This window comes from Schistocerca cancellata, chromosome 1, assembly GCF_023864275.1.
Source record: "Schistocerca cancellata isolate TAMUIC-IGC-003103 chromosome 1, iqSchCanc2.1, whole genome shotgun sequence".
Lineage (NCBI taxonomy): Eukaryota > Metazoa > Arthropoda > Insecta > Orthoptera > Acrididae > Schistocerca > Schistocerca cancellata.
Window position 1 is genome coordinate 670,250,097 of NC_064626.1, and position 13,582 is coordinate 670,263,678.

Here is a 13,582-nt window from a genome sequence, read left to right on the forward strand (position 1 = left end):
GAGTCGGCCACCCAAAGAAGCACTGGCGGGGAGCAGAATGATGCTCCGCGCAAGAGTGACAGTTAACAAGCAAATTCTCAATTTGTTTATCAATGCCGACCCAAGTGCAGTGATGATGCACTAATTGCTTCATCCACACAATACCCCAATGACCAGCGTGCAGCAATCGGAGTATTTCCGACTGCAACGAACGTGGGACAACCACAGGAGACTGATTGTTGTCAGTTCGTAACAAGATAACACTGTGGTGTACAGACAAGTTGTGACGTTGCGCAAAGTAACGTCGAACAATTGGATCTAGAATCTGCGTCGCAGATGGAGGCCATTGAGTTCAAATATACTGCAAAAGAATCTGCAAAGAAGCATCGGCGGCTGTCGCGGCAGCAATGCGACAAAAATCCACTGGAAAACCATCAGCTAATTCCTTATCTTGCGAATCAATAAACATGCAGGACAGTTTGGAAGAATCGAACACTTCATCAGGCAGATGAGACAAAGCATCAGCATCGCCATGCTGGGCCATAGGCTGAAACAAGATTTTGTAATTGTAGTTAGACAGAAACAAAGACTAATGTTGCAACTTTTGTGCAGTACAGGCCGAAACTGGCTTTGACGGGTGGGACGACGACATCAAATGCTTATGGTTGGAGACCAAATAGAACTTGAGACTGTACAAAAAAAATCATGAAACTTAGTCACTCCATAGACAATAGCTAAAGCTTCTTTCTCGATTTGAGAATAGTTTTGCTGGGCAGAATTGAGCAAGACACAAAAGCGATCGGGCGATCAACAGAATTAATGCGGTGCAAGAGAACTGCTCTGGTGCCGTGAGAAAATGCATCGACAGCCAAAACAACTGGTTTGGAGGGATCGAAAGGAATCAAACAGCGATCACTCACCAAAGCAGATTTGAGCTTGTGGAGAGCAGCATTACATTCCGAAGACCAAACAAAAGGAACGTTCTTACGCCGAAGGCGATGTAAAGGCACTGCAATCTGCGCTGCATTTGCTATAAACCGAATATAATATGTAATATTGCCCAACACAGGCTGAAGTTCTTTGAAGTTCCTGGATTGCTGGCAAGTCTCTAATCACACTAAGATGTGACGGCGAGAGGTGGATACCCTGTCGGGTAATCATATGTCCTAAATACTTAATCTCGGTTCGAAAAAATGTGCACTTTTCTCTGTTACACTTTAGTCCTGACTGCAAAAGTACAGTAAATAAGGCACACAAATTCTGCAAATGTTTATCAGGGGTGCGACCTGATAAAACAATATCATCCAGATAATTGGAACAATCAGGGACTGTGGCACACAACTGCTGCAAATAAGACTGAAAAATAGCAGGAGCCGAAGCACAACCGAATGGAAGGTGGCGAAACTTGAACAAACCAAGGTGGGTGTTGATCACAAAATAGTGCTGCGACTGTTCGTCGAGCGGAATCTGAAAGTATGTGTCCCGCAAGTCAATTGTGGAAAAGAACTTTCCCGCACCAAGCTTATCAAAAATGTCTTCAGGACACGGTAAGGGAAACATAGCTACCACTGTCTGGGGATTTACTGTAGACTTAAAGTCAGCACAAATATGGAGACAACCATTTGGTTTCTTCACACACACTATAGGCGAAGCCCATGGCGAAGCAGAAACAGGTTCAGTGACACCACTGTCTTGCAAATGCTTAAGTTCAGCAGCTACGGCGTCACGCAATGTGTGGGGTACCGGGCGTGCACGCCGGGAAATAGGCATGGCATTGTCTTTAACTACAACATGCACTGCAAAATCTGTGGCACAACCAAGGCCATCAGAAAAGAGGTCAGCAAAATCATTGCATAGTGTGGCAACACTGTCTGCATGGTCACTAGCGTTGATGCAAAGTACATTGTCCTGAATTGTGAGGCCAAAAAGATCAAATGTGTCCATGCCAAAAATGTTCGTGGCATCACTAGAGCGGAGCACATGGAAAGACACTGTACGTGTCATTGCACCATAAGTGGCTTGCAAACTACACACACCGAGCACCGAGATTTCCTGTCCAGTACCGAGTGAGGTGGCGCGGTGGTTAGCACACTGGACTCGCATTCGGGTGGACGATGGTTCAATCCTGTGTCCGGCCATCCTGATTTAGGTTTTCCGTGATTTCCCTAAATCGCTCCAGGCAAATGCTGGGATGGTTCCTCTGAAAGGGCATGGCCGACTTCCTTCCCCGTCCTTCCTTGATCCGAGGAGACCAATGACCTCGCAGTTTGGTATCTTCCTACAAACAACCCAACCAACCCTGTCCAGTAAATGCAGTCAGCGTGAAATGCGATCGATGAAGCGGGGGCGAATCAAGCAAATCATACGTTGGTTTGTTCAGTAAAGAAACTGATGCGCCAGTGTCCAGCTGCATGCGAGCAGAACGTCCACACATGTTCAACGTCACAAAAAATTTCCTTGCATCGTGCTGAATGCGAGAGGAAGTGTCTGGCAAAACTTGATTCACACGATGAACTGTAGAAGCACATGAAGCAGAAGGCTTTGAATAAATGGCATTAACGTCCATAGGCTGATGTGAATCATGATCACGGTGGTTTCCATTGGGGTGACGCCAATGCGAGTCACACGAACGGGAGACATGTCAGGAAGTAGAGTTTCTCATACTACACACAGCTTTCACATGTCCTTTCTTAACATAAAAACAACACTCTGCTTGACAGGATGGGCAACTGTCCCGTGGGTGGGCACGAAAGCAATTCGGACAAGCTTTCGGTATCTTAGTGGGTTCCAGGCTTGAAGCTCGTTTACTTACGCGCGAGCGACGCAGCATGGCAGGCCGTGCTGGGACCAGGTGGGAGGGCATGTGTTGTGCCGCGCTAAAAGTACACACACCCAAGGTCACGTCAAACGCAGAAGTAGCCATTCTAATGTATCTTGTCTGTCTAGCAAGTCCATTACTTCCTGCAAAGACGGGTTTTTAAATTTGATGATTTGCTCACTGATGCGGTGATCCACCACATTCTGCGTGATAGCGTCTCTCATCATTATATCTGCATACGAGCATCCACATGAGCAATTAAAGTCACAATCAGAAGTGAGTCGCTGAAGGTTCGCAAGCCGTAATTTATTGGACTGAGTAGGGCCAAGCCAGAGGTGAAAGAATTTGTAGCGTGCAGTTACCACATTTACACTGTCGCGGAAGTGGGAGTTCAAAGCGTCAATCACTTCGTCATAAGTTTTAGTTTCTGGGCGAGTGGTGGGAAACAGTTTCACGAGCACACGGTATAACACAACACCCACATTGGCAATGAAAAAGGCAAGCCGCCCCTGTATCTGGTATGTTGTATGCTGCGAAGTATTTCTCGAGCTGGGCGATGTATTCTGGCCAGTGTTCAACGTCAGGATTGAAGGCACAAAATGTCGGCGCTGGAGGCGTTGTTGGCATTGGTACAGGTGGTGGCGTTGGAGGCGCCAAAGTAGCTACAGTTTGTAGTATGACTAGTCCATTTATGGCAACAAGCAAATGTGTCATTTGCTGAGCCTCAAAACGTATAAGATCAGACAGAGAAGGCTGTTCCTGTGGCAAAGCCCTGGTTTACACAAATGAGTCTTACACTGAGGCTAGCATGAAAAGAGAGCAGTACCGAGCAAAAAAAGAAATGATAGGAGAGGGGGAAAAGAAAAATTGTTAGTCCCTGCTCGTTACCACTTTTTGTATCCCGCCTGGTAGGAGGCACGTGGGTCTGCTCCTGTAAACTGAAGGGAAGGCCGAATGTAGGAAGTGAGTAGCAGCAGGTGAGGTAAAAATCTCGGTATTGCAGTGTGAATTTAAATCACCTTTACTTTAGCAAAAAGATGAATACATAACTTTACATTGAGGAGCACGAATGTGTGAAGCCGGATGTCTCAAGCTCACAGAGGCGAAATGTGTAGTAGCTTGCACGCTATGAAATAGAAACAATGTTGCTTGGTTGTCTATTCAGAATCAAATGAGTTGAATCCAGAGCGGCGCTCATAATGCTGCACAGCACTGGTTAGAGGGCGCTGTAGTATGTGTCGGTGTCATAGTGCCAACCTGCGAACTTGCACCTTCGCTGTGGCATCATAGCTATCGATACCATAGCCTGTGCCATTCGTTTAACCCCTTTGTCATTTTAATTGTGTTTTAATCTCATGTATAGCTACTTTTAGTCTTTCTCTGTTGTTTTAGAGCATGTGAGATAAGAGTGAATGTGTGCTCAATTTGAATGCACGAATGTGGAACAATTTTTGAGATTTTAGCCACATTTGTATGTTGTAATGAGTGTAAGGGCACTGATGACCTTGCAGTTGAGTGCCCGTAAGCCACACACACACACACACACACACACACTCCACAGGCCATCATATAGTGTGTGGCAGATGGTACATTGTACACACACACACACACACACACACACACACACACACACACTCCACAGGCCATCATATAGTGTGTGGCAGATGGTACATTGTACAACACTGTATTTGAACATTACAGATTTGTCTTTCCTACTCATCTACATTAACTTACATTTTCCTACATTTGGAGCTAGTTGCCATTCATCATTTGGAGCTAGTTGCCATTCATCACACCAATATTGCAGTATATATCATCATGCATACTTCTAAAGCCCACTGCATCTTCTTCATCCATTTCTGCTTTGCTATTTTGCACTTTGATCTACCTTATTTTTTAGATATCTGTATTTTCTGTAGCCTGTTTGTTTGCTGCATTTTTATAATGTTTTCTTTTGTCAAGTAACTTCAATATCTCACATGTTATCGATGAATTTATAATGCACTGTGTCTTTTTGTTTATTTAATTCTCTGGTGCCTTCACTATTTCATCATTCAAAACTACCCATTTGTCATCTATTCTATATCTTTCTGTTTTGTTTTCTTTTATGCGGCCTCCAAAGTTTGTACTCCATTTAGCCTTGTAGATATCTTTCTCCTGTCTTAGTCAATTGTTGCCTAACGATTTCTATGAAACTTTTATCAGTGTCTGGTTCTTTCAATTTATCCTGGTCCCATTTCCTTAATTCGTATCCTTCCACTGTTTCTTCAGTTTTAATCTGCAATTCATGACCATCCACTGTTTCTTCAGTTTTAATCTGCAATTCATGACCAATATAAATTATGGTCAGAGTTCACATCTGACCCTAAAGTGATTTGGCAGTTTAAAATTTGGTTTCAAAATCTCTACTTCGCCATTACAGAATCTATCTGAAATTTTCTGGCATTTTAGTTCTTTTCCATGTAGACAACTTGTTTTTATGATTCTTAAACTTACATGTTTGCAGTGATTAAATTGTGGTCTATTCAAGATTATAATAAGTGGTTTCCCCTTTCATTACTTACTCGAGTCCATGTTCTTCTACTATTTTTCCTTCTCTTCCTTTTCCTACTATCAAATTTCGTCCCCTATTCCAGTTATCTCTCTGTGTGTATATGTTCCACAGTGGTGTGTATGGCTTTGTTTCTATCTGGCTATGAAAATGTGTTCACTGTGCTATTCATAGTAGTTCGCCTGCATTACTTCTCTCTTGTTCATAATTAGACCTATTATTGTGTTTCTCTCTTCTCGATCCATAACCCTGCCACTAAACTTCTCAGCTTTCCTTTATATCTATCCTCAGCTTTCTCTTTTGAAATTCCCTAACATATCAGTCAAATTAAGAGTAATAACATTCTACGTTCTGACCTGTAGAATGTCAGATTTGTTTTTTCTGATAAGAATATCCTGCTGAGTAGTCGATTCACTGAGATCCACATGGATCTCTTGTTTCATTTCTGGAATATTTTATGCGTGGTGAATCTATCACCATTAAAGAGTGGCGTGTCCTCTTGAAATATAACAGCTGTAGCTTCCCTTTGCTTTTAGCTGTTCTGAATTGAAACATAGCAAGGCCACTACATCTAAATAGTGAGAACAAATTTTACTGTAGAGTTTTCATGGTGACAAAAACAGGTTACAGTTTGACTATTTTAAGTTGACGATTTTTACTTGTGCTGCCAGTAATGGAGAAAATTAAAACTAGTTGGATAATAGTAACTTGTCTCCAACCACAGCCAATATTTCCACATGTCATGTCTGTTTTCATACAACCGTAACACACAACTAATGGTGGCAGCACTGTGGCAGGTGTTGATACTGCCTTTCCCTCACTGCTCCTCTCCCTTTGGCAGTCCTAATGCTGGGGTAAGGCATGCATCTTGCCATTCGCAACAGACACCGTGTGCATTTTCAGTTCATTGTGGTCAAACAGTAGACTTGCAATTTTGCATTTGCAACAGGGACTGTTTTTTTCAGTTTCTTAGGTGTACACCATGCTTTTGAAATACTCCTTGACAGGTCAGAACTTTTGCATTGAAACAAGCGTATAAACCCTATTCTTTAAACCTCTGTTCCCTGTTTTGGTTCAAATGGTTTAATTCGAATGCTAAGTTTCATCACCAGGGCAAAATTGTTAATATAGTGAGCTGCATTGCTTACTAAGTTTGTATGAATTTCTTCGTACCAAGAGACAGTGTGCCATCTGCCAAAGAGTGTGATACAAATAACAAAATTTCCTTTTAATATGGTCGTACCAAGGTCACAGATTCCTTTTATTTGGTGGTATGACTGAAGCTAGTCGATCTTCACAGTTTTGTGATCTTGGTGCTTTTGTGTGATGATGATTGAGTTGGGTAGGAAACATTCTCAAATCTGGATTTACCACTTAGACATTCTGTACCATATTATTAAGATAGAGTAGTAGAGACAATTTTTTGCAAACTTATGGGGTGATTTTCTTGAAATGCTGATTCCTTTGTCAGCCCTTGAGATAAATTTGGCAACAAAATTTCTTTCTGTTCTTCTTGTTTCCGTTATGACATGTCTTGTTGCTATCCGGTCAGCTGCTGTGACAAACTAATAGTATGCTACTGTAGTTATAATTGCCTACATAAAAATGTGTAGAAACAAGTTGTCACTCATCCACGTCCATTAGCAAAATTTAATTAGTACCTATTTCAGTTCTGTTTTTTCTTATCTTGGGTGGTCAGGTATCAGGTATCCTATTAAGATGTCAACAGGGCCAGCATAAGGCCCAAGCAACACAAGGGGCCACTTGGGGCTCCATAATATCTCTTTTTTTTTCATATCACACACAATTTTTTTCCCTTTTCGCTTGCATACTTAAAGTTTAGCTTGTTTATCAATTTTCAACTTCTTTCGTGGCAAATTTTCCAAAATTTAACTGCGTACTGGTGAGTTCTTCACAACAGGCATTTGTGGCAGTAATACAAGTCTCATTTAAACTGTATGCATTTCACTTTATTTTAAAGCATTTTCAATTGTCAGTTACTTTGTTTTCTACTTTAATTTCAAACATTCTTCTACGCACAGTTGTTTGATTTTAGTACATTGTACTTCACTGACAAAATACATTTTTGTTTTCATGTTGTGTAGATCCATGTACCCCACTGCACAATCTGAAAACAAAAATGTATAATCCATGTTGTGCAGTGGAAGAAGCATGGTAATGTACTTCTTAAGACACTGTGACACAAGGAATTGAAATAAAAATAACAGAAAGTTGGAGGAATGTATTGAAAATGTATCCATAATTGGAAAATGTTTTTAAATTTCTATAAAATTAAGAGTTGGATCATACTGACTTGGCTCTTTAGGAATAATATGACTAAAAAGTTTTGTAATGATCAGTGAGAAGTGTGTGTGGTAGTATGATTCCTCAGTAGAATTAATGTGTGAGGGATAATAGAAATAATGTGCTTTGAAAGTATGTATGAAGTAGAAGGGTGTTGCTATTGTTTAAATTTAAAAGGGCATATTTATATGGAAGGCATTATAGTTAATTTAAACACAAAATCTTAAGTTTTGAATGTATGGTTCATTTCCATGATGTGGTAGTGTGTGTAAGCATTCATTATTAGTCTGTCAGGGAGAACATCTGAGAGGGAGAACGTTGTACTCAGGACACTTCATAATAGCAAAAGATGAAAATTGTTTCAGTTTTTATACATATTACCTGTGAAAAATTAAACATCTATACAGGAAAGGTCTTTTTGTTGATATCCTTAATTAGTAAAGTAACCAGTCAGTGATTCTCTGTATATATTAATCAATTTTATTTTTTATTTTATTTGTAGATGACCTGGAACCATTGGAGGACCACGCTGAGTACGAAACAAATACTCGTCAAAATTCTTCAGTTCACATTCGTGTGTTTCGGATAGCTTTAAGTGGTGCTAACACGTAAACAGAGAAGTGATGTTCTTCTCATTGGATGAATTAGTTCGTTGGCTAGGACTTACGATTTTTGAGTTATGGATACAGTTGAATGCTGTGTTAGTCTTTTCATTGTTGCTAGCTCTGCACATTGACCGTACTCTGCAATGTTCATGGTGGATTGTCTTCTCACCTTTGTTTACTGCAGATGCCCTCAATGCATATTTTTGTACAATTGTCTTCATACGCATGTACCTGGAAGGAATGTATAAGGTGAGTTGAACTACTTGTTTATTGAAAGTTATTTCACGAAAGGCATAATTTAGCCATAAGTATGAAGGTAACTGTAAATTGTAACAGTATTATGAAAGGGATAGTTGCTACACAGTCTCTTGGGCAACTGAAGGCAGACTGCAAGCAGTAGTGCATGATGGGAGAGGCAACTGGATGGTGGGGGTAAGGAGGAGGCTGGGGCGGAGAGGGGGAGGGACAACAGGGTAGGGGTAGCGGACAGTAAAGTGCTGCTTTTGAGAGAGTAAAGGGATGAGTCCTTCCCACCAACACCAGCGTTTCTGAACTGCATAGGAGAGAACTCTCCCTGCAATATATCCTACAGTTCCGTAACTCTCCTGACCTCAACCTTCGTTAGTCATTGTCCTTACTCATCTAGCCCCTTCAATTTTCCAGTTCCAAAACTATGCAGCCCTCTGTCCCACTGACACACCCTCAGCCTTTTTACTTCTTTCCTTTCCCACTAATCCCCCCTCCCCCCCCCCCCCCCCCTCCATCCTCCATGTACCTAGCTGCCCAACCCTCTCTCCACCTCGTTCCTGAAAACTCCCACAAGCAGCACTTCACCATCTGCTACCCATACCCTGCTATCGCTCTCCCTCCCCGCCCCAGCCTCCTGCTTACTCTGATCACTCGCTTGCTTCTCCCATCATGTGCTGCTGTTCGCAGTCTGGCTTCAGCAGTCGGAAACTGTGGTTGCGTGTGTGAGTTGCATTTGTATAAATGTGTGTGTGTGTGTGTGTGTGTGTGTGTGTGTGTGTGTGTGTGTGTGTGTGTGTGGTATAATTTCGACAAAGGCCTTGTTGGCCAAAAGCTCACTTTCTGGCAGTTTCTTGTTGTGCCTATCTGCAACTCACCATCTCTGCCTTATGGTGAGTAACAGCTATCCTTTTTCTAATATTGTCAGATTCCGTCCTGGGTTTTCCATTGTTTGGTAATTGTGAATTTTTGTTCAGTTGCATTTCTTCTTGCATTAAAAATTGAATAGCTGAATAAAGTCAAAACAAACGTAATACTGCTATGTGAGAAGTACCAAGTTGTCAACTTGGCAGTAACATATAATGTGTAACTTACTTTCATCCTAGAGTTTTGCACACCCATGTACATAGGTCATGAATAGTTGCACTCCTATCATTACACTTCCAAACTGCACACTGCTTTCATTTCTGATGTTGAGGCCTCATTAAGAATGATGTACAAAGTTCTGTCTGGTAGGATATCGTTATTCCAATTGCATATCTAATCAGACTTTTTTGTCATCAGCACAAAGAGTGATGATTTTTGGTAATGACTCATGTTGTAAAATGTGCACAACCATCCCAGCCTTGTTTCATTCTTTGGATATATAGTTTGCATATAGTTAATTTCTAGGAGACACTACAGATCTATATTGAAGACTTTCTGGAAATCAAGAAACATTACATCTGTTATCTACTGCCCTTCGAATTTCATGAGTGAGCAGAGACAGAAAGTATGTTGATTCCTACAATGGGCATGCATTTACTCCACAGTATTGTGTCAAGTATTTAAGTTCTGCCAGCAACTGACATTGAAGAGGCTATATGGAAGAAGAAATAATGGTGTCTGAGATGCTTGCCCGAAAGATGATGGAATATTCTATCCACTGGGAAACGTTGAAGAAACATAAGTATGTATTTGTAGGGAAATTATGTATTGCCCATTTCATCTGCTCTCAGCACTTTGGATGACCAGTGTTATCAAAAAAACCTGTTGTGTGATGCTAAATGCAACATATTCTTGTGACATTCATATTCTCCCATTGTTAAATATTCGGTCTACCTTTGTTACTGTCAACACATTGATATAATTCAGCATGCCCCGCCATGCTATTTACGCTCATGGTTGTGCTTACTAGATATGATGTATGCTTGTTTAGTTCACTCTTCTGCTGAAGGATGTAAGCCTCATCAGGACTTATCAACGAAAATAATCGGTTTTTGAAAACAAAATAGAATATGTATGGATAAAGAAAGGAGGAGGAAACACACATAAAAGATACGAAAATATGCAAATTTTCTGAGCCAATGGCTCCTTCATCTGGCAGAAGGGTTGAAGGTAAAGGAAGAGGGATGAAGGCAAAAAAACTGGTGAGATTTAGTAAAGGGGAAGAGTTTCAGAAATGTCAGCCATAACTCCAATTCAGCGTAGACTTACTGTACAGGATGAGAAGGGCAGACAGACACTTTCCTAAACCTCTCCAGTCCTTTTCCTTCATTCCTCTTACATTCTCTTCAAACCTTGTGCCAGAAGGAGGAGACACAGGCTTTGAAAGCATGCTCATTTCAATATCTTTTATATGCATTTCCTCGTTGCCACATGGTGAGTAGACTTTTTAATTTATCCATATTACACTCCTGGAAATGGAAAAAAGAACACATTGACACCGGTGTGTCAGACCCACCATACTTGCTCCGGACACTGCGAGAGGGCTGTACAAGCAATGATCACACGCACGGCACAGCGGACACACCAGGAACCGCGGTGTTGGCCGTCGAATGGCGCTAGCTGCGCAGCATTTGTGCACCGCCGCCGTCAGTGTCAGCCAGTTTGCCGTGGCATACGGTGCTCCATCGCAGTCTTTAACACTGGTAGCATGCCGCGACAGCGTGGACGTGAACCGTATGTGCAGTTGACGGACTTTGAGCGAGGGTGTATAGTGGGCATGCGGGAGGCCGGGTGGACGTACCGCCGAATTGCTCAACACGTGGGGCGTGAGGTCTCCACAGTACATCGATGTTGTCGCCAGTGGTCGGCGGAAGGTGCACGTGCCCGTCGACCTGGGACCGGACCGCAGCGACGCACGGATGCACGCCAAGACCGTAGGATCCTACGCAGTGCCATAGGGGACCGCACCGCCACTTCCCAGCAAATTAGGGACACTGTTGCTCCTGGGGTATCGGCGAGGACCATTCGCAACCGTCTCCATGAAGCTGGGCTACGGTCCCGCACACCGTTAGGCCGTCTTCCGCTCACGCCCCAACATCGTGCAGCCCGCTTCCAGTGGTGTCGCGACAGGCGTGAATGGAGGGATGAATGGAGACGTGTCGTCTTCAGCGATGAGAGTCGCTTCTGCCTTGGTGCCAATGATGGTCGTATGCGTGTTTGGCGCCGTGCAGGTGAGCCGTGCAGGACTGCATACGACCGAGGCACACAGGGCCAACACCCGGCATCATGGTGTGGGGAGCGATCTCCTACACTGGCCGTATACCACTGGTGATCATCGAGGGGACACTGAATAGTGCACGGTACATCCAAACCGTCATCGAACCCATCGTTCTACCATTCCTAGACCGGCAAGGGAACTTGCTGTTCCAACAGGACAATGCACGTCCGCATGTATCCCGTGCCACCCAACGTGCTCTTGAAGGTGTAAGTCAACTACCTGGCCAGCAAGATCTCTGGATCTGTCCCCCATTGAGCATGTTTTGGACTGGATGAAGCGTCGTCTCACGCGGTCTGCATGTCCAGCACGAACGCTGGTCCAACTGAGGTGCCAGGTGGAAATGGCATGGCAAGCCGTTCCACAGGATTACATCCAGCATCTCTACGATCGTCTCCATGGGAGAATAGCAGCCTGCATTGCTGCAAAAGGTGGATATACACTGTACTAGTGCCGACATTGTGCATTCTCTGTTGCCTGTGTCTATGAGCCTGTGGTTCTGTCAGTGTGATCAGGTGATGTATCTGACCCCAGGAATGTGTCAATAAAGTTTCCCCTTCCTGGGACAATGAATTCACGGTGTTCTTATTTCAATTTCCAGGAGTGTATATTCTAGCATTTATAAAGTAACAGTTACAAATATATCATATTGTTAATTATGTATTTGATGTAAGTAGTTTCTTGATGATAGTTTATTTTATTGGACTTGTTCTGGCATTCGCCCATCATCAGTGGTACCTAGTATATACTACAATTTTTGTGGATGTCGAAAACAAAGTTTTCTAACAATCATATAATAATGTGCTTGTATGATTTGCATATGCATGTAGAAGCAATCAGCATGATAAATTCTTACAAAAATATGTAGTTGCCAGTGGCAATTCCAACTGCCAATCACATATCCTCTTGGAGATATATTATGCCGATTGCAAATACAGAGTAGTTATAATTAAAGCTACTCACAGAGGTCCAGTGTGAGCTATAATTATCATATGGCAATGAAACTTGTTAGACATTCTAATACATTAATGCCAAACCAATTCCAGTTTTGGCCACCAGGTGTAAATCAGGCACTGCGAATGCAAGAAAGATGTGTAGGGATGTTTCCCACATGTAATGTATTAGGAGTGGGACGTGGGCAGAAAAGTTCAAGACAAATAAGGAAGGCATAATGTTGATTTTATTACCACCACTGCTTACTCAGTTTGTTCAATATGAGCATTGAAAATATGACATATTTGTTAAACAAAATAAACAACAGTTGCTCACAGCAGTTTCTGTGAATTCTGAGCAACAGATTCCTGTATACTGGCCTTCAGATCAGGTAGAGACTGAACGTGTCCCTGGTAAACATGTTCTTTTAGATATCCCCAAAGCCAGAAGTCTCATAGATTCAAATCTGGCAATCTTGCAGGCCGTACCTCTGAAGATAATGTGTTCATGGAAAGTTGTGTTAAACAGATCTTTCACTGGGCAAGCGACATGAGGTACTGACCCATCTTGAAATAAAACAGTAGTTTCCACACAGTTGCACTCTTCCAAACCAGAAATCACATGCTGTACAAAGAAGCCTCAATAATGTACAGATGTCATGGTATGTTTGACAGGCCCTCTGGTTGTATTCTCTTCAAAGAAGAATGGACTTGAGAATAGAGATGTTACATCCATTCCTCATAGCAATGTATGATGAGTGCAATGATTCTTTGTGCACTAAAAGTGGTTTAACAGTATGCAAAATTTGGCAGTTCTACTGCACACTGTTGTGTAAAATGTGTCTCATTTGTAGAATATTGCCCGGCCAAATATCATAAACTTCAATCCATGCCAGAAACAGAAGAGCAAAGTCAGGCCATTGCTGTGGATCATTAAGTTCCACT

General features: G+C 42.3%; 1 protein-coding gene across 3 annotated transcripts in view; it reads left to right on the forward strand.

Moving 5' to 3' along the window:
- LOC126183846 (transmembrane protein 203-like) overlaps positions 1-13,582 on the forward strand; it is a 44,131-nt gene that overhangs the window by 15,360 nt on the left and 15,189 nt on the right. For 2 of the 3 annotated variants that reach the window (XM_049926140.1, XM_049926132.1), the window contains one exon: positions 8,155-8,404. In XM_049926140.1, coding sequence (XP_049782097.1) covers positions 8,155-8,264 — 110 coding nt within the window. In that variant the 3' untranslated portion in view covers positions 8,265-8,404. Of the gene's footprint in view, positions 1-8,154; positions 8,507-13,582 lie in introns of those variants that run through there. The other variant, XM_049926149.1, reaches the window with a different exon arrangement.